The sequence below is a fragment of the Myotis lucifugus genome, unplaced genomic scaffold (assembly GCF_000147115.1).
Source record: "Myotis lucifugus unplaced genomic scaffold, Myoluc2.0 scaffold_193, whole genome shotgun sequence".
Lineage (NCBI taxonomy): Eukaryota > Metazoa > Chordata > Mammalia > Chiroptera > Vespertilionidae > Myotis > Myotis lucifugus.
The window spans coordinates 144,842-172,099 of NW_005871241.1; the positions used below are offsets into that span (position 1 = coordinate 144,842).

The 27,258-nt window shown below is 32.7% G+C and overlaps 1 protein-coding gene across 2 annotated transcripts in view; it reads right to left on the reverse strand.

Moving 5' to 3' along the window:
* Positions 1 to 27,258, reverse strand: part of NCAM2 (neural cell adhesion molecule 2) — a 394,113-nt gene that overhangs the window by 19,533 nt on the left and 347,322 nt on the right. For both annotated transcript variants that reach the window (XM_006097004.3, XM_023760797.1), the window contains 2 exons: positions 25,376 to 25,497; positions 13,585 to 13,765 (listed from right to left, as the gene is read on the reverse strand). In XM_006097004.3, the coding sequence (XP_006097066.1) occupies positions 13,585 to 13,765; positions 25,376 to 25,497 (303 nt within the window). The remainder of the gene's footprint in view (positions 1 to 13,584; positions 13,766 to 25,375; positions 25,498 to 27,258) is intronic.

Below are 27,258 nucleotides of genomic sequence, written 5' to 3' on the forward strand. Positions count from 1 at the left end.
TTCTGCACAGTGTATGACACAGTACATGTAAAAAAAAAAAAAGAGGCGCTCTGTTTTGTATTATTTTTATTATGATCTGTAAACTTCCAGAGTCATTTATGCTTCATATCTTGGTTGTGGATAAGCTAAGAACCTTAATGATTTTCTACGACTTTATTTTCATGGTGTTCAAACTGAATTACAATGCTATATTAATTAAAGTAATTGGAGGAAACCACTTTAAGCATTTATGTCTGCTCTTACAAACATTGTAGCAATGCAGACTACTCAACAATTATTGACATTATTACGCATATTCATATGTTTTACTGTTATCATCTGGTTATTTTGGCTTCCCACTAGCAATGAAAGTTTCTAAGAAGACTCTAGAATTAGTTTACTATGAAAGTAACAGTATTTGTTATTGTTTCCAAATTATTTTACAATGTCTGTTGATGATGTATTATTTCTTCCAAAAGAGAAATCAATTATTATATGTTTATTACACTGAAATATAGGAGTTGACCAAGTTAGAAATGAAAACACACAACAAGGACAGAAAGAGTTTGTACCAGTAATAAAGAAAACACATATAACAAAGCTTTTCCTCAGTTTTCTTTATTACAACAATGGAGACACAAAAATACAGAAAATAAAATGACATTTAATATACTATGAAACACATGCATAAGAATACATATAGTGTTGATTATTATGTTGAGGGTTTCAAATAAGAGATGATACTGAAGACAATACATTTATAATGTACATTTTTCATGAAAACAACCTATGATGAAAACAAATGCAATTAAAATAATCAGATCAGAAGTGTTATACATAAAATCAATGTAAGATGTGAGATAAAAATATTCTTGAAAAAAGTTCATGAATTGTGAATATTATTTAAAAGAGTGAGTTGTAGTTGCTTGCTTTTAGGAAAAAAAAAGGCTAGAAAAATTATTTCATAGTGGCCACTTAGTACACACATAGAATTTTTAAAAATATGGTGTACTTTAAAAAATGATGCTACCTCTTAATATTATGAAATGTTTGAGATATGTAACTTTATATTTTAGTACTTAAAATGGAATAATAATTACTTAACTTGAACATATACAATTAAGAAATTTTGCAATATACCTAGGCTTAATACAACCAACATTATATAAGTTCACATTTAATATAAAATTCAGCTCTACTTGAACAAACAAGTCTTTAAAAAGTAAATAAAATAATAGTTGACCAACAAAGACATGAGGACATCAGCTGCAGTTCAGATCATCTCAGATATACCAATAGAACTCTTGAATATATGTTTTCCTTGGGTGTTTTTTTTTTAATATATACCAATTTTGATTCATAGTAGCTAAAACTGATGTAATAGAACACTCCACTCTTCTGGTACTATTTAGGGGCAGATATTTTAAACTTTAAAAATAGTTAATAGCCACTTGGAAGGGAGGACAGTACTAGAGTTCATCTGGTTCATAATCTTAGAAAAGGTAACAATGTCAAAGGTATTTGGAAAACAAAGCATTGATACTAAACTCCCATCTCTTTTATTTTAGAGCAGTTAGATTTAAACTTATTGAATTATTTGCCTTACGTAAAAGTTGAGATGCTGCTTATCTACTTTTATATCTTTATGTGTATTATCAAGTTCTTAAGTACAATGAAGTAAAGAGAGAAAATACAACTTTATATTTAAGTTAAAAATTGTTAACTCTAGAATAATACTCAAATTCTGAAGATAATTAGAAAGAGAATAATTTAATGAGATGTTAGAAAGACTTTATTTTAGTGAAGACCTAAAATTTACTGATATCTTCTGAATTCTAAGATTGACTATCAAATATTAATAGTGATTAAGTAATGGTCTTTATTTCTTAATCACATAGCTGATTTGGAAATAGTCTTTTTACCAAGTTAAGTTTATATTAAAATCATTTCAAGCGCTATTTCTAAAATACCTGTATCTACAATCACTTTACATATATAAATTTGAGCTGCCCATTCAATGCATTAGCTTTGGTGAAATTTCATGACATATGCAGGGACTTTAAAATTTACCCATGACTAACAGAAAAGGAATAGAAGAAACACAACTACAATAAAGATTTAAAAAATTAAATACATCCTATTTATTATTGTCCAGTTACTTAGAGGGGAAAAAGGAGGGTGATAAGAGGGGGATATTAGAAAGAAAAAATAAGAAGGAAGGAGAATAAAAGGAAATAGACCAAAATAAGAGGTCCTACTTAATTTGTATTCACTCAAATGTTGTTTAAAAGATATGTTATGCCCCAGATTTGAATCTTAATAAGATGAATAAAATGATTTAATTAGGTATGACCTTAATGATTCTTTAGCTTTATTCAAGTGGAATCATAATACATAGGGCTACAGAAAATTATAAATGCTAACATTTAATTTAGGTAGTATCATAATATATTATTTAAAGTTCTTAATGCTGCTAATATAACCAAAATCAAAGAGGTTAAAATTTTCAGATAATTTTACATGACTAGAGATATTTATTAATAAACTTCTATAAACTAAGAATATTATACAAAAAAGCAGCTAACTATTCTTGAAAGCTAGAGAAAAACATACTGAGTTATTATATTAGTGATATAAATATCCATCTTGAATCACAAAAATCATTTATAACTTAAAATTTTATTTCTACATTCTTAGTGTAGGTATACCGTATTAACAATAATTAAAAAAAAGGTTCTCATGTATCTGACAGTTCACCCAGATCTAAAAGTGCATGGCTTGATTCTCTCTTGCACACTACATTTTCTTGAATATAAGTGAACATTTATAAATTCAATCGTGTTGAAATTATTGTAGAATTTTGCTTATTTTAGGTTTAATTTAAATTAAATATATTTAATGAATGCTCTTACATAGAAAACATTTGAATTAAATATAATAGTTTTCAAATTGACACAAATCATATAACCTATGACTTACTGTGCATACTTGTAATTTTAATTATTGATTTTAAAAGAATTGCTGAAAATTTAAAAAGTCAAAATTATTTGCAATGAAATTATTTATACAAGTATTTGTTATATATATACATACATATATATATAACTTAAATTATATATATAATGTGAATCCAATGTCTAGAGTCTAGAATCTGTCTATATATGTATATATATACATATATATGTATATATATATTTAAAATTCTAAATACTTGAGATATTTTAGGCTAAGAAAAAGATGAAAGAAATGTTAAAAAAATAAAACAAGTCATTAAAATTTCAATCTTGTCCATGTCTTCCAGTATGAATGCATATATGTGCACTTGCATAATGGTTTTGAAAGAATAGGATTGCAGAGCTAATAAAATATATTTATTCTTATTAAATAATAATATTAGGAGAGGATCAAAATTAGCCATCTACCTAAGGTTCTCCCATGCAAGAAAATATTTTGTAGGATAGAAGAATTTACTGCTACTTCCTAAGCATAATCTACTAGCATATCTGAAACAGTGTTGGTGGTCTTATAGTTATTTAATAAATAATTGAGTTTGAATTAGGCTAGCTACCATTAAGACTGAATGATATATAAAGGAAAGAAGACAGACAAACAGACTTGTATAAAGTTGGGAAGCATACAGGAGATTTCAGGTTTGCATATAATATTTAACCTGATATTCCACATGCAGATAATAGTAATCATGCATAAGCACATCGACCTAGCTATGTAACTGCTATAATTTGGTCAAAACCACCTTTTGAAATGATTTATCACTTAAGGATATGAGATTATATATATATATATATATATATATATATATATATATATATATCAATTGATGTAGGCACATATTTATGGTTATATATAATAATTAACACAAAATTCACCTTATACACAAGTTCATATTTGAACATTTCAGACACAAAATTTTATTTAAAAATCCATTAGATAAAAAAATCATTGAATGATATTGTAGAGAGACTTAAAATAAGTTGAATTTTTATGTGTTGCTTACCAAATAATCACATTTATTTACTTAGAACTATAAACTATAGACAGATAGTAGTTAGCCAAGAAGAACTGTCAGTTAGATTTTATGGATACATATAATAAAATTAAAGCTCAGATAATAAAAAATAATTCAGCAACACACACATTAAGATTTTTTTTATAATCAAAGAAGGTTATTTACAATCTCTACTGACTCATTTATTGAAATGCAATAGCTGAATTGTTTATAGTTTTGTGCTTTTCAATTTCTTATAGAAAGCAAAGCACAGAACCTAGTACTTTGAGATATCTGAGAATATTTTTTAAGATTTTATGCATATCTCAGAGCTGTAAAATAACTGTTCATCTAAGAATAAAATTTGGCCAAATGATAGACTGCTTATTAATTTCAGGATTAACAACTTGATCTATACTTAGATGTTTAAAATCAAAATGAACAGCTCACTAAAATGGAAATAATTCTACTAGGATAGAATTTTAATTTTAGATTCTTTTCTGAATTGTCAAATGTCAGTCTAGGTGTCATGTACCTGACTGAGTGTTCTTCATATCACTCTCGGTGACCTTGAGTTAGAGAACATACTAGTATTCCATGTTCTCCACAAAAGTGTTTTGTAATATATGCTAAGTCAAGAGAATTTCTGCAAGACTTTCTTGCGGGAATATTTTTAACTTTTTGGAAAGATCCAGGCAGGTTATGATGAATGAAAAAAAAATTCCTGGAAGTATTTTTTAAAACTCTTTGTTTTCCAAGTACTTTCTACACATTTGTAATAAACATATCCACATATCTTATCCAAACTCAGACATCCTGGAATATAATTGCAATTATGTTTAGTTCTTTAGTAAACAGACATTGTCTATGCTGATTTAAAAACAGAACATTACTGCCCTAGCTGGTTTGGCTCCGTGGATATAGCGTTGGCCTGCAGACCAAAGGGTCCCAGGTTCCATTCTGGTCAAGTGCACATACCTTGGTGGCAGGTTCCTCCCAGACCCGGCCTTGGTCGGGGCTCATGCAGGAGGCAACCAATCGATGTGTTTCTCTCACATCGATGTTTTGTCTATCTTTTCCTCTCTCCTTAAAAATCAATGGAAAAATATCCTCGGGTGAGGATTAACAAAAAATAAAACAAAAAAAAATAAAAAACCAGAACATTATTGAAAAAATAGGTTAGATTCCCAAAATGCACAAATTGGGATTTCCTTTTTACTTAGCAGGGGAAAAAGGAGGGAAGCAGAAGTATGTTTAGTCTGTGGATGGGTCTTCTGTTGTTGGTCAGAAGAAAAACCAGCAGTGGATAGCAATGAGTATGGAAAAGATAAATTAAAGAAAACAGACTAATGAAGGCAAGTCTAGCCTTAGACCTTGGGGACATCCATAACAGTGTCAACAATAAAAATAAAGTTAAAAAAAAAGAAACAGAGAATACTTTCATGCAACAAAGTAGTTTTTGATGAATGAACCTCAAATCCCAGACCTAAGAATTCAATTTACCATGTGAGTTATGGTCACTCTTGTGAATATATGTAAATCTGACTGCTTCCTAATTGCCCTGAATAGTAGCAAGAATCACTTGCTACCTGCTGAGTGTGGCTCCATAGTTGAGCCTCGACCTATGAACCAGGAGGTGACTGTTTGATTCCAGATGAGGGCACATGACCAGGTTGTGGGCTGGACCTCCAAGAGGGGACATGTAGGAGGCAGCTGACCAATCAATGATTCTCTCTCATCATTTACGTTTCTCTCTCTCTCTCCCTCACCCTTCCTCTCTGAAATAAATTACAAAATATATTTTTTAAAGAAAGAATTACTTGCTAAGGTTAGTTGCCAGTGAAAAACACAGAATATCCTTTTCTCATTTTATAATGAAAAAGGAAAAAAAAAAAGAAAATCATTACTCATACTACTCCCTCAAACCCAGCTTCCCTTAAAAGGTGGAATCTAGTAACACCTTTTTATCTTAATTTCATCTTCTTGAAAGCAATAGCTAACATATTACTTCTCTCTCTGAGCCTTGCAAAGTAATTGACTCTTAGATGTTCAAGAAAATGTAATAAATAAGTATATATATTGCTAGAACATCAATTTGATGGCAGATCAAAACACAATCCAAGTCAAGTGAACAGGGTGCAATTTAAACATATTCACATTTAATTTATCATTTACTGTGGGGCAATTGCATAGAGATATTTTCATTTACTAAAAAAAACCATCTGGATTTGTTTCATTAGTGTTCAATTTCAAAAGAAGAAACTGTGTTTCATGTTTATTCCTTATGAAATTTAAGATCAATTAAAAGAGGCAGCACAATAGAGATATATACCTAATATAATAAAAATGATCAGGTTTATGATGTATATGTTAGAAATGTTCTTTAAGTAGAAAACTTACATTTTAAAAAATGACAAAATCAATATAAAAGATCCACCATTCTATATAATAGAATAACTATACAATGTATGTCCATAGATATTGAGTTATATTTGCAAAATAACCGAATGAAGAAAGATTAGATGTAGCAAATGCCTAAATTCCAAGTAAAAATGACATGATGTTTATTTAACAGGTCAACTATAGAAATTAAAGAAAACTTTCAAATGAAGCAAGTTATTTAGTGAACTGATATCTGAAAGAAACAATCCTGATTCCACTTCCTTCAGTGAATTTCTGACAAATGATCTATTTTATAGGTTGACAATTTTGGGAAGGAAAATAAAGCTAATTGTTTATGGGTGAATATACATATATAATTAATTGGAACTTAGAAAATCTTTTATTATAATTTTAGATTAGCCTTATAAATTGCAGGTTATAAAAGGAAATATCTTATGATATGACAATAACATTAAAACATGCAAGACAAACTTATGGCTATCATGAAAGAAAACCCAGCAGCATTCAGCTGCCATGACTGGCTTCCATTTTCGCCTTTATTCGCTTCACAGCATTTATCTGCACGATGAAATAATTTTTTGAAAATAGAATAAGAATAAAATAATTAAGGGAAAAAGTAGAGTTAAAAACATGAAAATAAAGGAAAAGAAAAAAAGTGACAGTAGGAAAGAAAAAAAGAGAAAATAATTAATGCAAGATTTCCACAATGCCATTGCCAATTATTTTGATACAAGACAAAAAATAGTAAAAATCTTGTATAAAACATTTCTAAATAGTTGCCATATATTAAAAACATAGCCAAGGGTCAATATTAATATTTTTTATTTCATATAACTTAGATATTGGTTCTATCATTGATTGTTTAAATGTGAACATCTTAATTATTCTATAATGAATATATGATTTATGGGAGAAAAATCACCAATCACTCCATTGTGCTCCTGGCAAATTCAAACAGCTGCTTTAAATATGAGCTAAGCAAATTCTGCAATGTTTACTGATAATTTTTTGCTACCATAATTTATTATAAGACATTCATTGAATAAAAGTAATATTATTATTAATAATAAATAAACTGCCAAGAAATAAGTAAAATTTACATATTTACACAATGAAAATTTGTAATAAGAATAGAATCAAGAAGCATTAATTCAACTGACCACAGGCACACTTTAGACATATGTCACTGGACTTCATGAAAAATAATTTTAAGAACCAAAGATTATGAAAATAATATATAGACTTACTTTTTCACTATGTGCTAAACCAAAGAAATATTATTTTGCATGTAGAATTTATATTTAGAATTGACTGAGATTTCCCATATAGTTAAAATGACATTTTTCCCAAATAACTGAATTCAATTCCATCACTGTATTGAAATTTATCTAATTTATATTGTAATAATAGATTTAACCTTAAGAAAACATTTTAGTAATTGCCATGCACTTGAATATTGTGTTTTCTTGTTCATGTTGAGTTATTCAGAGATGAAAGTATATACTAGAATTGTGTGGAACTAGAGTGAATATCATCAAAATAATGTATAGTCGGAAGTATGGTCAAAAAGCCCAGAAAATAAATACAAATTAACTGAAAAATTTTAGCAATTTATTTATTGGTGATTATTTATATAATTTATTTGTGAGTTTGTTAATGCTCATGCTTGATTTCACATGATAGAATCATTTTACCATTGGATCTTAAGAATATATGAATGAAGCGATTTGTCACCAAATTATATTGATACTCAATGTTAAAATTAGACATTTCTTCAATCATAGCAACAAGAGAAGAGAAAGTAAGTGATTATTAAAAGATACTGATATTATTTGGTTAAAACAAATAATTTAAATATTGTTTAGGTCAAAAGCAATGATAAAATGTGTGTAAGTAAAAATAAATGATAAAAATGGTTTCAAAATAAATTTATTTCCAAGGATATTTTTAAAAAGAGTATATTCAAGCCACCAAGAGGCAGTATTTTTAGTCATCAAAATTTCATAACAAATCAGCCGAAACCGGTTTGGCTCAGTGGATAGAGCGTTGGCCTGCAGACTGAAAGGTCCCAGGTTCGATTCTGGTCAAGGGCATGTACCTTGGTTGCAGGCACATCTCCAGTGGTAGATGTGCAAGAGGCAACTGATCGATATTTCTAACTCTCTATCTCTCTCCCCTCCTCTCTGTAAAATATCAATAAAATATATTTTAAAAAATTACATAACAAATCAATAAATGCCATTTTGCCAGACTCTAGTTCTAAATAATTTTTTATAATCTAGTTTTGTAATCATTTTTATAAGAATCAATTTGTCACAATTATCCAATATTCTCATATTTTTAAAATAAAATGAGGTGTAATTATGCTTGAATATTTCAAAAGGGAACATAACTGTGAATTTGCACACTATCTACATAAATCAAGAAACATATCTTTCAAAATAAACACAACTTTAAATAGTAAATGTGAGAAAATATTGTTAATTACAAAATACTTTCTAAACCAGAATCATGTACTACAAAGAAATGTATTATAAATAGAAATGATATATATATATATCATTATTATCAATAGAATATATGAAGGTAAGACTAACATATTTTCAAAAAATAGTCCTTCAGACCAAGAAATAAATCTACTCTAGATTTAGTCTATTGCTTATAAAAAGTTAAATATATCTGAATGCATATAAGTAAAGTTTTTTAAAGTTTTAAATAATTTTTTATTTTTCAATTACAGTTTATATACACTATTATATTATTTTTAGGTATATATCCCAGTAATTAGACATTATATTACTTACTAAGTGACCATCCTAACAAATCTTGCACCCATATGACACCATACATTGGTCTAAGAATATTACTGACTATGTTCCCTATGCTGTACTTTACATCTTATGACTATTCTGTAACAACCAATTTGTACTTCTTAATCCCTTCACATTTTCCACTCATCCCCCCAATCCACCTCCCGTCTTCATTTGGACAGTCTACAATGCATGCTATATAATAAAAACAAAACAATAGAAGTGAACAAAACAAACAGAAAAAAAGTTAACTTCTGAACTCCATATTGTGTAAAATTAAATAAAAACACTCAAGACCTGCTAGTTTATTATAGATAACTTATTTTATATATGGGTATACTTTAGCATATTTACTTAAAATAATATAAGAAATCACATATAGTACAAGAGTAATTATATGAAAGTATATAAAAATAACTTTTCCTTATTTTGCCAATACATAATTTAACTCTCTAGAATATTTTGGGTGTAAAGACTTCCAAATTCACCATAATGCATCACAAAACTTTAACGTTGCTCCAAGAAATCTTCTAGAGCAAAATCAAACAATCCTTGCACTGTAAGAACATGTCTTTGGTGAGGCTTTCCATGAGTCCTTAGCAGTCAGTGGATTCAGTCACAGTAAATTAGACATTATTTTGAGACATTTTTGTAGAAAAAAATAAATATTTTATTTTCCCCCAATTTCCATTAAGCTGCTCTGGCTTTGTGTCAGTTGCGTAATTGAGTGGGGATGAATTCTAGCTCCTACCTTCTCAGATATCTTTGTCTGTACATCTGTGTGCCGACTTCTGGACGGCATTGTCTGTTTCTCAGCTGTGAGACATGCTCTAGTTTGTTTTTCATCATAAAAATTCTTATAACACGACTGTTGTTATTTTCTCTGCTCACCTTCATAGCAAAGCTTCTTGAAAGCACTAAATAAACATGGCGTCTCCATTTTCTAACCTCACACACAATCCTGAGATTATTCCTCCTTTATTTCCCAGCGACTTCAGCAAAGCTGGATGTGATAAGGACAATTCATATTTTATTAACTTTAATTGACCTCTCAGCAGAATTTGAATGGACAAATGTGATTTATATCTCTCCTTCTTGAAATATGACTCTAAGTTAACTTCCAGGATACTACTCTTGTGTCATTGCAGAAATTCTATCTTAGTCTCATGGGAGGGGTGGTCCTGTCGTTTCCTCTTCCTGTATAATATTATGGTTTCCTAGGATGCAGTTCTTAACCCTCTGTCCTTCGGAATCTCAAGAGGCACTCCTTGACCATATATGCTGTGCCAGTCACCTTTCTAGATGCCAGGGGAGACATCTCTAAGTATCGCAGACATAAATTCCTTTTCATGGGCATTACTGTGTTTGGTTTTAACCTCAGCCAGGCTTCAAATTCCATTCCCCTGGTGAAACTGACAGCATTGTAGTATACGTTTCCAAAGCATGGATCTTTTCATCGCCATACACACGTAGCTAACTACTACTTGGCAGTGAAAACTTAAGGAATACCAAGCTAATTTTATGTTAATCTTCATTCTCCAAATCCCCAATTCTTTGTCCTCAGAAATGATGCCAGGAATGGCCCAATTGACCAAGCAAGACACTAAAAATCAGCAGTACCTACTGAATCTGATTTGTTACACAAGCAGGGTTAGTCTACATCTACAATGTGACTGGGATTAATTCATTGTTTTATTTTTCTACTCCTAATACTTTCATTTTTCAAGTATTGCTGTTCACCCATATTGCTTTTACATATATGAGCAAGTTAATCTGTTTATAATGCCTAGCTATTCATATAACTTTCCTGTTTCAAGTAATTTCTTACTGGTTTTTGGAGTTGCTTTAAAATAATTTATACCGTTATAGAAAACCTTGGATTTCCTGGGTTGCAGGTTCTTCTCTATCTTTATCTTTATTCACACACCTCCAGGTTCCCCTCCTGCCATGCTTTTTCTAGTTCCTAAAGCAGATCAATTTCTTCCTTCTCTTGGAGATTTCTTCCATATAAAACACTTTCCCTGGAAGCTTTATTCTCTACAAGATTTTTTGGGGGCATTTTCTAAGGGAACTTTTCCCTAACCCCCATCCTACATGCATATGTTAGATGCCCTAGTCCAACCCCTTCAAGGCATCACACTGCATCAGCTCAGCTCTTAGCTGTACTTACTTGGTGGTTATTCTAAATTTTGTTTAATATCTATCTTCCCTACTAGATTGTAAAGTCTTTGTAGGCAGGGGCTAGTTCTGTATTCACAGATTATTCTTCTATACTCATCTCAGTACTTGTTACAAAGCAAGACCCCATTAAATAATTGGAATGAGTGAATGAATCAATGAATCTTAACATTGCAGAGCCAGAAGAAACTAGCTTAGATATGAGAAAATGCATATCAAGGAAGTTAAGTGACAAGAGCAAAACTGAAACTATAAACCAGAATTCTGTCCATTTTCTTTGTTGGTACTGCCCACAAGATTCTTAGAAATTGAAACAAACACACAAAAAGTGCTTTGATAGTAAATATATCATAGAATACCTTACCTATTTTTGTGCCTTTACATACACTTTATTTATTAACTACCTTTTTGTCTACACCTAATGTTAATTTTCATTAACTATTTTTTTATAAAAATAGTTGGGTCTCTGAGCGTATAACATAAAGTAACCTGCCTGGAATTGATAATTTTACAGTTTGTGTTTTATCTATAAAATGTTATTAAAATGTTGACTTCATCATAAAACATTAATTTTTACCCTGATAAAAATAATTATTTCCTTTAAACATATGAGCTACATTAAAGATTTAGGAGGATGGAGTACATTCTTTCAATCTCCCTTTGCTGACTCACATAGAGAATCACATTATATCAGATTCTTGATATCTGCATAGTGGACAATTACTAGCAACATAACAAATTATAATTTTAGAGGCCATTATTGATGTTTCAAACTCACGGGGGCAATGACCTCGATAGTACATTCAACCATTCTTCTTATTTAGGTGAACCACTTAAAAGGGCATTAGATTTGTCATATGACTTAAAGTAGCTCTGATTTGAACAGATCCTTTAACTTTTCAAAATTATTCCGGTAAAATAAGGGTAACTCTTCATTGTTAAACTCAGATTAAAATGAGATAATACATGCAGAAGTACTTTTAAAATGCCATTACAATATGAGATAACCATACAATTTCTGGTGCTCCCAGCATCCTAATTTCAAATTATAATAGGAAGCACTTATTAATTAATATAAACAATAGAAAGTCATAATATCAATTATTTTTAAACCATATAACTAATAGTAATTAGTTTTTAATAGACAGATTAATTATATAAAGCTGCTCTCAACTTTACAAAGCTGATGCACATCTCAAAATCATAATAATGAGATTAATATCAATTTGAAATTATAAATTATAAGAGGGTTAAGTAGCATAACTGAACTGACAAATTTTATTTTTTTCCAGTCTAAAAGTGTTATGTAACAATACTGATACTCAATTATAATATGACTTAATTAAGCCATGCCTATGAATATGCTGCTCTCAGCTCTCTATGTATATATAAAGAATACATATATTTATACATATGTATGAAAATTACCAGTAAATATTAAATATGATATTTAAAGGTGCAATAAATGTTAAAATACATCCAATATGACAACTCACTAACAGTTAAACATGTCTACAAATCAAGATTTAAAAAAATCTTGCATCTTTATCTCTCATGCATCTGAGAAATATTTTCATATCCCTGCCATGGATTTTGATAATAGCGCTGGCACGGGGTGACATAAGCAATGCTACCTAACAGGGGTAGAACCCACTAGTGTGCTGTGCACAGTGTCCTGCCATGTTGTGCATCTCCGTGAAACACTAGCCACATTTCTTTCTGGGACTCTGTCTGTGGGTGTTTCTGCTTCACTGTGTAATTGAGTTTATGTTTCCAAAATCAACCTGCTTGGTCAGGCATGGAAGAGGTGGTCATTATTTTTGGCCACATCTTCCCAGAAGTGGAGGTCTAGACTCCATGTGTTTGGCAGAGAAGTTGTCTCCTTTGCAAAGTTTCTGATCTCAACAGAAATGTTTCATGTTATATTCAACAGTCCCTTTGACCTCCCATCCTGTCCTCTGCTCATTCTTCCTCCACCACGTTAACCATTAAAGTTACCAAAATATATTTATAAATTAACCAACTCACCATAGCAAGAGTGATTGAGGACTCTTGAGTAAGACATGTCACACTAATCATTATTGGGACTTACAATTGGTACTTCTTTTTATAAAAATTATGTTTTCAAGAATAAGAAACAATCCAGAGGAATTATAAAGATGATATCATGTTTATTTTCAGCCTAAGAAAGCATATAGTTTTGCTTACCTTTAATAATGTTGGGCTTTGGTGGCATGCTGAACTCATAGACTGTCGGTTCAGAATATCCCAATCTGTTGGCCGCTGTAATTTGAACCTCATACCCCATTGTCCACTGTAGATGCTCCAAAATAATATGGTCTTTATTTCCCTGCACTTTTTTCTCTAGCCACTGGTCTTCTTTATCTTTCTGTAAAGGCAATAAAAATTGATTTTGTAAATACCCACACACTAAAATTGAGAATTTAAAAAAATTATCTTGAGATGGAAATGGTGGTTTTATTAATATCAAGAAAAGAAATTTTCTCATCCACGGGATAAATGAAGTTGCTATAATCAACAAACTTAACATTTTTATAATAAGACTTTTCTATAAAAATGTTAAGTTTATATATCAGCCAAATAGTGACGATTTCATAATTAGTGGATGATAATTTACTTCCACTAAGATTTTTTAAAAAATATCATATCTATCAGTTTGCTATCTGTCCACTTTGTTGATTATTAATAATCATGTGAACGGGAAAAATGAAATATGATACATAGAAAGAGCCTAATATATCCATTAAAGTAATTGCCAGAGAGTATTGTTTACTTTGTGTGTGTGTGTGTGTGGGTGGGGTGGTGGTGATAAAATGTCTTGGAAATTAAGTTTGAGTATTTTTATAGATTTAAATTACCACAAGCATTTTTATTACTATAATATTTTAGATTTATAATGAAACAACATGTAAGAAAATTATTATTTTAAAGAGGTTATTAGCATAAAAATAAAAAAATGTTTTCCCATTCTTGAATTCTACACTTAAATCCTATCTCTTTTCTAAAATAAATGTTTTAAACCATATATTTGAATTACATTTTATTAAAAAAAATACTGTGACTGCAATTAACATAGAAAAATAAATCAACATATTTTTTATGAATGAAACTATCTTAAATAGTGTGAACATTCAGCCATGCTGTTAACCATTTAGACACAGGCAACTTCCTCAACCTCTCTGCCCTGTTTCCCTTTCTCTATTACAGAAACGATGACGGCAGCTGCCCTGTGGGCTTGCGTGAGGGAGCAATGAGAAAAAGCGATTAAATTCTGTATTCCAAGACCTTAGGTTTCCTAATTACTTAATAAATGACAGCTATTTTTAAGGAAAAACTATTTCCATAATAACTATATGGAAATGAAATAGTATTCTCTGTGGAGTCATGTATCTAATAATTTTTCTCTGCAATTGCAAATCTCAATTTCCCAGAGGGCTAATTATAGATAAATTGTAGCCTGGTCCTAGAGATAGATAGATAGTTCAATCTTTTTAACCTTAGAGCTCAGCTAAGCATTACTTTATGTTGAGCTAATATTTTACAATGTTTTTGGGCTATAAGGAATAACGATGTTTTTGCATTTATGTTTAAAACAGAAAATGTATTGTTTAAAATAAAATTTGGGAGGTTCGATTCGTGATTGCATTAAATTGGTGGTACTATCAACATAAAGTGTCCTTCAAAAGAAGATGAGCATACATTGTAGTTTTGATACAGTACTATTATTTTTTTTCCTAATTATTTTTCGTTACATGCACTTTTATTACAAAGGAAAGTGTTTGGACTTGTTTTTGTTATTTTTTCTAAACCTGAAGATTTTAACACTCCTAATGAAGCCATGGGCTTCGGATAAGTACTTAAAGTTATCATCTTAACAGGAAGCATTTCCCTTGCTTTCTGAAACTGACAAACATATGAATTTGTTAGGCTGGACACTGTCCAATATTTAGTGTTATAAGGTGTTATGAGGCCCGCTCCCCTAGCCTTCAGCACACTGTTGTCTGTGTCCATGGGCTCTTCCTGAAAAATCTATTAGAAAACTGAAACAATTTGGGCCAGAAATGTTAACTTGCCTAAGTCACTAAATGATTAGTAAAGTTAAGGAAGGAACCTAGGTGTGCATTTGAAATGCTTAGGACAGCTATACCAAACAGCCACCATTCCCCCAATATCCCCTTTCTACATCAATTATTCTTTCAGCCCCTAGAGAGTATGTTCTAGACCTCTGAACACAATAGTGAATAAGACATGTGCAATGCCCTCATCTTGGAGTTTACAAACCAGAACAGAAAAAAATAAGTTCTTTGAAAAAACAGAGGGTACTTCAGAAGCATGTAACAAAAAGGCCGATAGAGTTCAAGAGCCAGGAATGTCTCCATAGAAGGAAGAGATGGCGCCCTTATTAGAAATAAACTCCAGCGCTATTATCTTTTTTTACTAGAGGCCTGGTGCACGGATTTGTGCACCAGTGGGATCCCTGGGCCTGGCCTGCACCCTCTCGCAATCCGGGACCCCTTGGGGGATGTTGAAGAGCTGGTTTCAGCCTGATCCCCATAGGCCAGGCCGAGGGACCTCACTGGTGCACAAATCTGTGCAGCAGGTCTCTAGTATGCATGATCTTTGGTTAATCTCTTCCTGCCCTCCCCTCTCCCCCCTTCCCTCTGAGATTCATCAGTCTGTTCCATATTTCCATGCCTGTGCATTGAGCGTCTTCCCCCTGGTGGTCATTGCATGTCATAGCTACCGGTTGGCTGGTCGGCTGGTCAGCCAGTTGGCTGGTTGCTTAGGCTTTTATATATATAGATTGTTGACACTAATACAGATTTCCTCCATTCCCCCCGCCCTTTCCCACCTTCACCCAGCCCCTTCCCTTCCTACCCTGGCCTTCACCACACTGTTGTCTGTGTCCATGGGCTAGTCATGTCTTTTGTCTAATCTTTTTACCTTCTTTTATCCAGACCCTCCCACACCCCTTCCCTCTGACCTACATATCTCTGCCTCTAGTTCTATTTTGTTCGTCAGTTTATTTTGCTCATTAGATTCCACATATAAGTGAGATCATATGGTATTTGTCTTTCTCTGACTGGCTTATATGCTTAGCAGAATAAACTCCATGTCCAGCGCTGTTCTTCTTTTCATTTGTCCTAAGCTAATTAATGAAAAGAAGATGTGATTCCTTCCTAGAGGGTTAGATCCAAGAATAAGCACAATGCTAGAAAACCTCAGAAGGATGCACAACCACTGGGAGATGTAAAAACTGAGACTGAATCACCTTTTTAAAGTAAATGTTAAAAAACATTCATAGCTATTGACCAACAACCAAAAGCTTAAAAAATCTTCCATCCAAAAAGTAATTATAGATAATAGATGAAATAATATATTATATAGACATAGGAATATATAGCATATATATAAACACAAAAATACATATAGCATGCAATTATTGGATATGTTATATATTGTATATACATAGATACAGGAAGGGGGGATGAGGAGCAAGAAGAACAAAGGGTTAGATAAGGTTTAGGGCTACAGAAAAGAGGTGGAGAGCTGCCACTTCAGACTTTCCCACTCCCCCGTAATTCATAAACTCTATGTAACTGTGAAGTTCTGGGTGAGAGAAATATTTCTGTGGAAGTTCAGAGTTGAGTTTTGCTTTGAATCTGAGTGGAGATGTGGGTGAAAGAGTGAAAAAATATAAGCCACTGTGTCAACCCAGGATAGGATTTATTCTAAAGAGGGATGGATAGGCCACCTCTCCTTTAGGTAATCTTCCATAAATAATGTTTCTGAGAACTGATCATATATATATATATATATATATATATATATATATATATATATATTGATTTCAGAGAGGAAGGGAAAGGAAGTGAGAGATAGAAACATCAATGATGAGAGAGATTCATTTATTGTCTGCCTCCTGCATGCCTCACACTAAGGATCAAGCCCACAACCCAGGCATGTGACCTGACCAGTAATGGAACTGTGACCTTCTGGTCCGTAGGTTAATGCTCAACCACTGAGCCATGCCGGGTGAGAACTGATCATTTGAGGTGAAACTTCCTGATAAGCACATGACACATAGACAATCTCTTCTGAATTACCCATCATTTAACTCTTAATTGTTGAAGCTCCCAGCATGATACATTAAAAGCCCCTCATCATTTTAGATAGTTTGAACTGATGTAAGGAGCAGAGAAAGTTCTAATATTTTCCCCAATTCAAAACAATTTTATTTCCCATTCAACATTAGACAAGGAGGCTTTTTAATCCCCTAATTGCTATTCCTAGGGAATAGGAAAAAAAAATTAAAGTGGGTGTTACCAAATACTCCCCTAGGCATCAAAATCTCAATTATGCCATTTGTAGAGTGCCTAATTTACAGAATTTAAATGCCTAGGGAGCAATTTAAGACAATCTAGTTGCAAAATGTTCCCCTAGGTATCTTAATGAGATGATTTGCTGAATAGGGCCATTATTAATAAGCCAATTAAATGTTGAAGGGCAGCTACTGAAAGAAAAATGGTCACCTGGCTTTGATATAGCTTATCTTAAGCAATCCACTTTGTCAGATAATAGATAGTGGGGCCATATGACAATCAAGGGCACTCAATAATTCTTTTCTGAAAACAAAATGTCAGCATATAGGAAAAAATTCATTATCATTGGGATAGGAAGAGAGCAGAGGACAGGTGGAAAGGGTCTTGGTATTCTTATTTATAGAGGGCTTCTTAATTGCTTTTATTCCACTAACTTTTTCCCCCAAAGCCTTATGGGATAAATGGTCAACATCATTTTAAATGACAAGGGAATCATTATTAAAAGAGAGAAGAACAGAGGAGGTGAGCTCACACTACTAGATGAATGTTAAAGTTCATGGGACTCTCCTGTGTTATGATTTAAGAATTTTGATTCCATGTAAGAGAGTTCCTAGTTCCTGGATTTCCTGGTAGCATGGCTCAGCTATTCACTACCGATGTGACCTTACAGAAGGCCCCAGAATTCTCAAAAGTTCTGTGTACTACTCTGAATACAAGAAAATGATGCAGTAACACACACACACACGCACACACACACACACACACACACTCCACTGTGATTTGGAAAGATGTAAGATTTGTAGGTTTTTAGTAGTTTCAAATTCAATACTCTTTCTCCTATGGTCATAACTGATTCAAATTGCCTTGATTCCATGTAAAAAAATATAAAGTGGACCTTAAATCTTTTGCTAGTCTCTACCACCCACATACTTCATTAGAGAAAAAAACTGAATTTTTCCTATTCATAATCTTCTGTGTTCTCACAGCCCATACCAGTTTACACAGTGCAAGTTTTCCCCCTTGGCTTCACCATTTCTCATATTTATTAATATGGTTAATACTATTTCTAATTGTACAACATAGACTAATTTATTTATTCATTGATTCATTAATCAATTATTTGTTCAAAGAGCAAATAATTTATTTGATAGAATAAATAAAACTCACCTTCTTCACTTGCAGCAAAGATAAACTACCAAAATGCTTAGGATTCTTTCATGTCCCTAGCTACTAAGTGTTTGAAATATTTTGAAACTTAATCAGATGGCTTTAAGTAAATTTCAATGTACACATCTAAACATTGCTAAAAAATAACTTCTTTCAGCAACAAAAACTCAAGTTTACTTATCCGTTTTTTTTGTGTGTTTTTTTTTTTGGATCGGTGAGGGAGGAGGGGGACACTCGCCTAGCCAGCCAGATCAGCCTAATCAACCCTGGAGATCAATGGGTTGACAGATGTCACAGCCAGATCGCCCTCACATCCTTATCCGTTATTTTAATACTCTTTTCAAAGTTACTTTTCTTTTCTCATGGTCATTGAGTACAAACACTCTGACTCCCAATAGCTTAAGAAGGTCAATTAAGATGTGGAATCATACGCTACAGCTGTGTTGATAGTCCCTAAAGTACATTCCTCACAATTGATTTTAAGTTTCCAATTTTCTTTCAGCCTTTCTTAGCTCAGGAAACTTATGTAATGTGTCAACACTAAGTGATAGCTATGATCCCATACCTATCATCAAATTAGAGAGAAAACAATGAAAAACTTATAGAAGCATGTTGAAAACTATTTACTAAATTACATAGAGTTATACTGACACTATAATACAAAGTGGATGTAAAATTTCTGCACATAAAATACCTTATTTTCCCATATACATTATGATAGTAATAAGTTTGTCTTTATTCTCTACATATATGGTTTAATCTTACCAACTTATTGTTAGAGACATTAATTTTCACAAAGGTTCTAGAGAGACATCTAATTCTGCTTTTATATTACTCCAATTCTGTTCTAATAAATTCTGTCTTCTTAATGGGTACTGAACAAAGTTGTGTGCTCTGTCTACGACAGGATAACAGGATGTGTTTCCACATTCATAATCTATAGGCAGTTATACATTCTCTATATTAGGATATTATTAATCTTGTCCTTTCCCAGTAAAATACAGGTTTAAATAGTTTAATTCAGTGTCTCCTAGAAATCAACACTCATATTAAGGAATATATTGTTTCAATGTTGTTATTCTTAGATTATAAAACATAAAGTGTTGTGCACAGGTATGGTAAAAAAACAATAAAATAAGAATCATAAAAGTGGTTTTTTATTAAATTTTTTATTGATTTCAGAGAGGGAGAGAGAAAGAGAGATAGAAACATCAATGATGAGAGAGGATCATTGATTGGCTGCCACCTGCTCACCCCACATGGGGATCAAGCCCGCAACCCAGGCATGAACCTTGACTGGGAATTGAACTGTGACCTCCTGGTTCACAGGTCAACATTCAACCACCGAGCCACTCAGGCAGGGCCATAAAGGTGTTTTCTTATCTATTTTCTTTCTTCCTTTGGTTCATATTCAATTAAAAAATATATTACAGATGGCTAAAAACCTTTTTGAATTATTCAGGTGTACTTTACACCACTGTGGAATTCATGCAGTTTGATAAACTAATAGAAAAAGTGTCTTTGAGTCATACAAAGAGATCAGATGGTTAAGAATCATTTGGAAATAATAGTTATTTTTTTTAACAATTGCAAATATCAAGGCTAAAGCCACTATAAATGCTTAACCAACAAATCTTCTTGAACATGTAATTTTTCAATGTAAAGAAGTAATACATTGAAAAAGAAAATGTGGAAAAATTAATTTTCCCAAAATCATTAATATAACATAATATTGAATTATGGAATTTCCTGTTGGTCCTGCAGAGCATGATGTTTGCAGGATGAAGGAGATGGACAAGGGAGTAGGTTAGAAAAATAACTGTGATATGTGGAAATTATATTTTCCCCTCAACTGCTCTCCTGCCTCACCTCAACTGCCTAGTTCCTGTTCCTACAAATGCAGTCATTCCATTCACTTTATCATTACTGTATCATTTAATGGTATGCCTTCTACTCCAACACACTGAATAACCTCCATAGGCAGATTTCAATACAACCCCTACTACTTTAAAACTGTGTTTAGAGTGTAATGTCTTACATTCTGATACCTATTCCCCATCCGCACCAAGTCACCCAAATTCTGTAAGGTTCAGTTTGCCTGTGAAAATTCGAAAAAATATAACTTTATGTTCAATCATAAAAGTATTTTTAAGTCCCTCAGAGTGAGAAATGACTTTCTAGCACAAAATGGGTGAGAAATTACTTTCACAAATCTTGCCAGAAAAGTGGGAACATCTCCTATTAAATCAGTGTTCCCTTACCATAATAACCACTGGATCTATCTATGCTGTCACAAATGGTGTCATTCTTTTTATGGCTGACTAATATTCCACTGTATATATGTACCATGGCTTCTGTCTGATTGTCTATTGATGAGCACTGGGCTGCTCCCACATCTTGGCTACTGTAAATCGTGCTGCAATGAACGTGGGGATGCATATATCTTTTTTAATTAGTGTTTTGTATTTCTTCAGATAAATACCCAGCAGTGGAATCACTGAGTCATAGGGCAGTTCCATTTTTAACTTTTTGAGAAAACTTCACTCTGTTTCCCACAGTGGCTGAATCAATCTTCACTCCCACCAATAGTGCACGAGGGTTCCCTTTTCTCCACATCCTCACCAACACTTCTCTGTTGATTCATTGATGATAGCCATTCTGAAAGGTGTGAGGTGATATCTCACGGTGGTTTTAATTTGCATTTCTCTGACAATAAGGCATATTGAGCATCTTTTAGTATATATGTTGGCCAAAGAGGAGAAATGTCTATTCAGGTCCTCTGTCCATTTTTAATTTTGTGTGTGTGTGCGTGTCAACCTGTGACTTCCCTGTATATTTTGAATATTAACCACTTAGTGGATGTATCATTGGTGACTATCTTCTATTCAGGAAGTTGCCCTTTTATTTTGTTGATGGTTTCCTTTGCTGTGAAAAAATTCCATAGTTTGATATAGTTCCATTTGTTTACTTTTTCTTTTATTCCCCTAGCCCAGTGGTCGGCAAACTCATTAGTCAACAGAGACAAATATCAACAGTACAATGATTGAAATTTCTTTTGAGAGCCAAATTTTTTAAACTTAAACTATATAGGTAGGTACATTGTTATTAACTTAATTAGGGTACTCCTAAGCTGGCCTTTGCTAAAAATGTCCTTAATCTGATTGAGGTACGTTCTCTGAGGTTGACCCCTTCCAACTCTCCCATCCACACTCATCTTGTATACTTGTTTCAGATAGACGAGTGTGGATGGGAGAGTTGGAAGGGGTCGACCACAGCGAACGAACCTCAAAACTATATACCTGCCCTGCGCTGCCTATCCCGCGGCCTGCCTGCACCCCGTCTCCCGACCGACCGACACCCCCCACTTCTTCTAACGCCAGTTCTTCAAAATAGACTCGCCAGGCCGAAAACCGACTTCTGCGCATGGGCCACGAAGTTTCAATCGCACTGTACGTGTGCACCCGCACGTGGTATTTTGTGGAAGAGCCACACTCAAGGGGCCTAAGAGCCGCATGTGGTTCGCGAGCCGCGGTTGGTGGACCACTGCCCTAGCCTGAGAAGTCCTATTCAAAAAAATATTGCTAAGAGTAATGTCAAAGAGTTTATTGCCTATGTTTATTCTAAGAGTTTTATGGTTTCAGGTGTTACATTTAAATCTATAACCCATTTTGAGTTTGCATATATATATATATATATATATATATATATATATATATATGCAACTAATATCTGAAACTAATATAATAGGGTATGCAAATTGTAATTTTAAAATATATTAATTTTAAAAACATTTCAACAATAACTTATTTAAAAATTGAGGTAAAAGAAAGTATTGTGTTTCCTGTTAAAATTCTAGGAGCTCTGGGAGGATTAACAGAGTAATGGATTATCATTAAATTATGCCTACGTTTGAAGAATGCAGCCAATCATTTTCATTATGAGAAACCAAACCTGCAGACACTCTGACCTTGAAATTTCATCCTCCAGAATTGTGAAAACATAGATTTCTGTTGATTAAGCCACCCAGTCTGTGGCATTTTGTTATGGCAGCCCAAGCAGACAAAGACAGTCATTAGGATAATAAAGAAAATGGCATTAACAATGTGGCAGGCTCCATTATTTATAGGACCCAACTCCCCAGTATAACTACCTTTCATTTACGTTGTGATCAGGTGACATAATTCTATTCAATGAGGCATAATTTAGTTCTGTGGGATACGGTTTTTATAAAACCTGTACTGTATTGCTGAAAGAAAAGACAAATTCAGCTTAAATAAGCTATTGTCCCTTTTGTTCTTTCCATTCACCTCACATGCTGAATGTGAGTTTTGGGGACACAAGGTAACCTAGATGAGACAAGAGCCAACATGCTTAGAATGAGAGAACATCAGGGAAAATTATGTAGATGCCTGATTATATTGCTAAGATGTTTTCCTAGCCCTGCCTGGATTGTCTAGCACATAAATTTGTTTAATATGAAGGGGAAAAAAATCTTCTGAGTTTAAACCCTGCTAGACATGTTTTCTGTTACCTAAAGCCCCAAAATACAAATATATTTCCTAACAGATGAACAGTATATGTTGATTTTAGGAATAAAATCTGTATAAAAATTATTGATCGCTTTCTGAAAATAAGATATCAATGGCTTTTTGAGGTAAATCTATAATGTGATCTCTTGAAGTTTATCAAATATTTAGAGAAAGATGCACACTATGGGGAGTCACATTCTTATTAGTTTCTGAGCTTTCCTTTCGGGTAACTGGAAATAGAAACATCGCTAAAACCTGTCACAGCATTCCTAAAATATACATGCAGACTTTATCAATAAAAGCCCCTATTAAAGGCTATGAAGAAAAGATAAAATGAGAAATGATATGTACTTGCTACCATCAATTAAAGTCAATGACTTTGGTTGAGCTCAATATAACATATGTGTTATTTCTAATACTAACTCTTTAGAAAGGAGAAGTCAAGCATAAATTTTAGCTTCAGGTAGAAGTTATGAATAAAGTGCATATGTTAACATATTTGTACTAGTCATTGCATTTCAGTGTTCCCCATGGATTTTACTAGGTTCCCTTACAAATCTTACCATCCTGCTGTATTTGAACCATAAATTCTTCCGGGTGCAATATAGGCATGGAAGGGAAGATCTGCTTCCCTAGTTCAGTTCATAAATTTGGTTCGGACCAGTGTTCCTTAGAGAAAGATTCTCTCTCTCCAAAAAGTTTCCAGATGGGCAAATAAGAATGGGCAAGAAACTTGGCATGAGTAGCACGCCACTATCAGATTCACAGAGAGACCAGTGAGCCTTTCATAGTGGTTTTGGGGGAGACTCGTGTAGCCCCCATAGCAGAGTACCCAAAGGATCCAAAAGACATACACAGCTGTTCCTTACTTCCAGCATGAAACAAGAGACAAAGAAGGGTCCCGGAAAAAGGTATTCATCTTAAATTTCAAAGACCAAAGTGATGTCTAAAATTAAGTACTGAAGATGCTATTCAAAAATCATATTCCTCTTTTCATTACCCCTCCAAACTTGAATGTTTGAATGTAGAAGCAATAATATTATCATTTAGACAATTGTGAATTTATGGGAACATATCTAAAATTCATCTACATACTATTAAGAGACATTTTTTCAAATACCATTTACTAAAATATAATACCCTAAAAAGGTTCGGTCAACATATATATGAAATTGGCACTGTATTATGAGGATAATCATAAACAACAGTAAATACATCTTACAAAATTTAATTTCAATGTTTCATTTTTAATATATTCCACAGTAGACACAAACACACCAGTACTTATGGCAAGATTGTTAGGAGAAATCACTTTCAGTGACCTTTGGAATAATGTTCGTCTAAAGGCAAAGAGGCAAATCCACCAGACCACTTCATCATGTGGCAATCAGTGGACAGCTTCACCCCTTATACATATAAAAAGTCCCAAAGTAGCTCTTAGCTGTCCAAAGTCTCATAGTAGCTTGTGCTAATTAAATTTAAAAATCTATTTACTCCCTCAAGTTCAGTGTGGTTATTCTTCGTTAAATTCTGATTGACGTGATTTATTTAAGGAACTATTTACTAATAATCTTGTCTACAATAATGATTTGAGAAGAGGACTTAGCCTAAAGTTATATCAGCCAGAATGGAGGGTGAAAATATTCTGCCACTTGTTAGAAAAAAAGAGGGAAAATGGTGTCTCAATTCAGAAATATGTAAAAATCACAAGATGAAAGTCATGGGGTTATTTTGATGGCCTATGCTTAGAGTTTAACAACAACAACAACAAAAAGCAAATGTTTTGTAACCGACAATGACGAATTTAAGCAATAAACAATTGTCACTGAAATTCCTATGAGTACCATTTTATCACTGTTATTGAATATACATTCACTCCTGATACCACTGTGAACTCAGTACAAATTTAATGCAGTTTGAAAACACTTTGTACAACATGACAATAAGTGGGGTACTTACACTTCTATACTTCACAATGTATTCCAAAATAGGGGCCCCTCCGTCATCCTGTTTGGTGATACTGAGTTTAAAGCTCTTCCCACTGCTTGGCTGCCCATGTATGGATGGAGGACTTGGCTCACCTAAATAAGCAAGACAACATTCTTGATATTTTCACACACCTCAGATACCTAGGGAAACTGCATTTTAATAAAAATAACAATGTCATATAATAAAAATATATGATATTCCTGGACTTAACATTTGCTACTTGCCCTTTGTTGTGATATAACTTCTGATCCTCTTTCTCCCTATCCAAGAAACAGCAATATTCATAAATCTAGAGGTACTATGCCCAAATTGTGAAAGCTCAGGACCAAATATATTGTTTACATTTATGTCAAAATGCTCTGAGGATAGTACTGCACAAGTGTGGAAACATGATTTCTCTTATGAACAATGTATAATTCCATTTATTTTATTCATGCAAATTTTGTTTGTAAATATTTTATAGTTATTAATATAAACATATGAAGGCTTCAAACTATATAGTATATATCCCTACCTGGAGAGGTAATGCCTTAACAGTTAATTAACTGCTTTCATGAGCATTATTTTCTATAGTTAGATACAATTGTAAATAAAGTAATTTTGTATTATCCAATCTAAAGACCTGTATTTCAATATGTTTTTTCTAATCTAGAGTTATGAATATACTTATAATATCATTCTTCATATGGGTAGCTATATAATGCACATGTTTGCAGTATTTTGAATATGAACAGGAACCCATAGAAGTGTAAGAGTTTTTTATGTGAAGAATGACACGGCTGCTTGGCAACTTGGAATCGGGATTATCTGCTGAGTGTGCACTTGTTTCTTCTGCCTCTGTTTCCTCCCATTCCTTATGGATGTGGGTGTGAACATGAATGTGTAAATACTAAACAATTAGTAGAGGGTATGCATCAGGTTGCCAGATTCCCCAAACCTGTCCTATCTGCTTTACTGCAAGGAATGCCCAGACAGACAAACTAAGCAGAATGGAGTAGAGGATTGTATGTCTCCAAACTTGGGAAACAGGTGTTTTTCCCCCCAGCAACTTCTTTATATCTAACATGGTGTATATAACCTGAAGCAGGTGTGCAGTTTATCTGTGAGAAAGCAGGTCATTAAAGTAATATGACCATTGGGTGTATGGGCACACAAATAAGTAAGAAAATAGCCTCCTATAGTACAACCATATAGAAACAAAGTAAACTGAGGAACTGTAGAGTTATTGTTCATGAAAGCTAATTAAATTAGCATGCAGATATCATGATATGACATGATCTACAACAACACAATGGTTTTTTTGATAAATGAATAAAACTTTTGTAAAAATGAGTGCAATGATTTTTTAAAAGACTTGTATAAGAGATTATGGGAAAATCTAAGTAGTATAAAATCATGGTATACTCAGGTGGTTTTGTATCATTTTTAATTGAATTTTATAATTTACAGGTTGTATAGTACTAGTTTATTTAATATATTTATAATACTATTACTTTTAATAATAGCATTTTGAGATAATTATAAAGCAGAAATTATATTATGGTAACAAATATTTTAAAATATATAATTTAAAAATGTATGACAAGTTTATGACTACATTACAATTGCTACTTCCTTTGAAAAAAAAAACTATGTTCAAAACAAGTATAAACTGCATTAGAGAGAAATTAAACTAATAGTTTCTGCCCAGTCAATGTAGCTCAGTGGTTCAATATTGACATGTGAACCAGGAGGACATGATTCAATTGCAGATCAGGGCACATGCCCAGGCTGCAGGCTTAATCCCCAGTGGGACATGCAGAAGGTAGCCAATCAATGATTCTCTCTCATCATTGATTTTTTTTTCTCTCTCT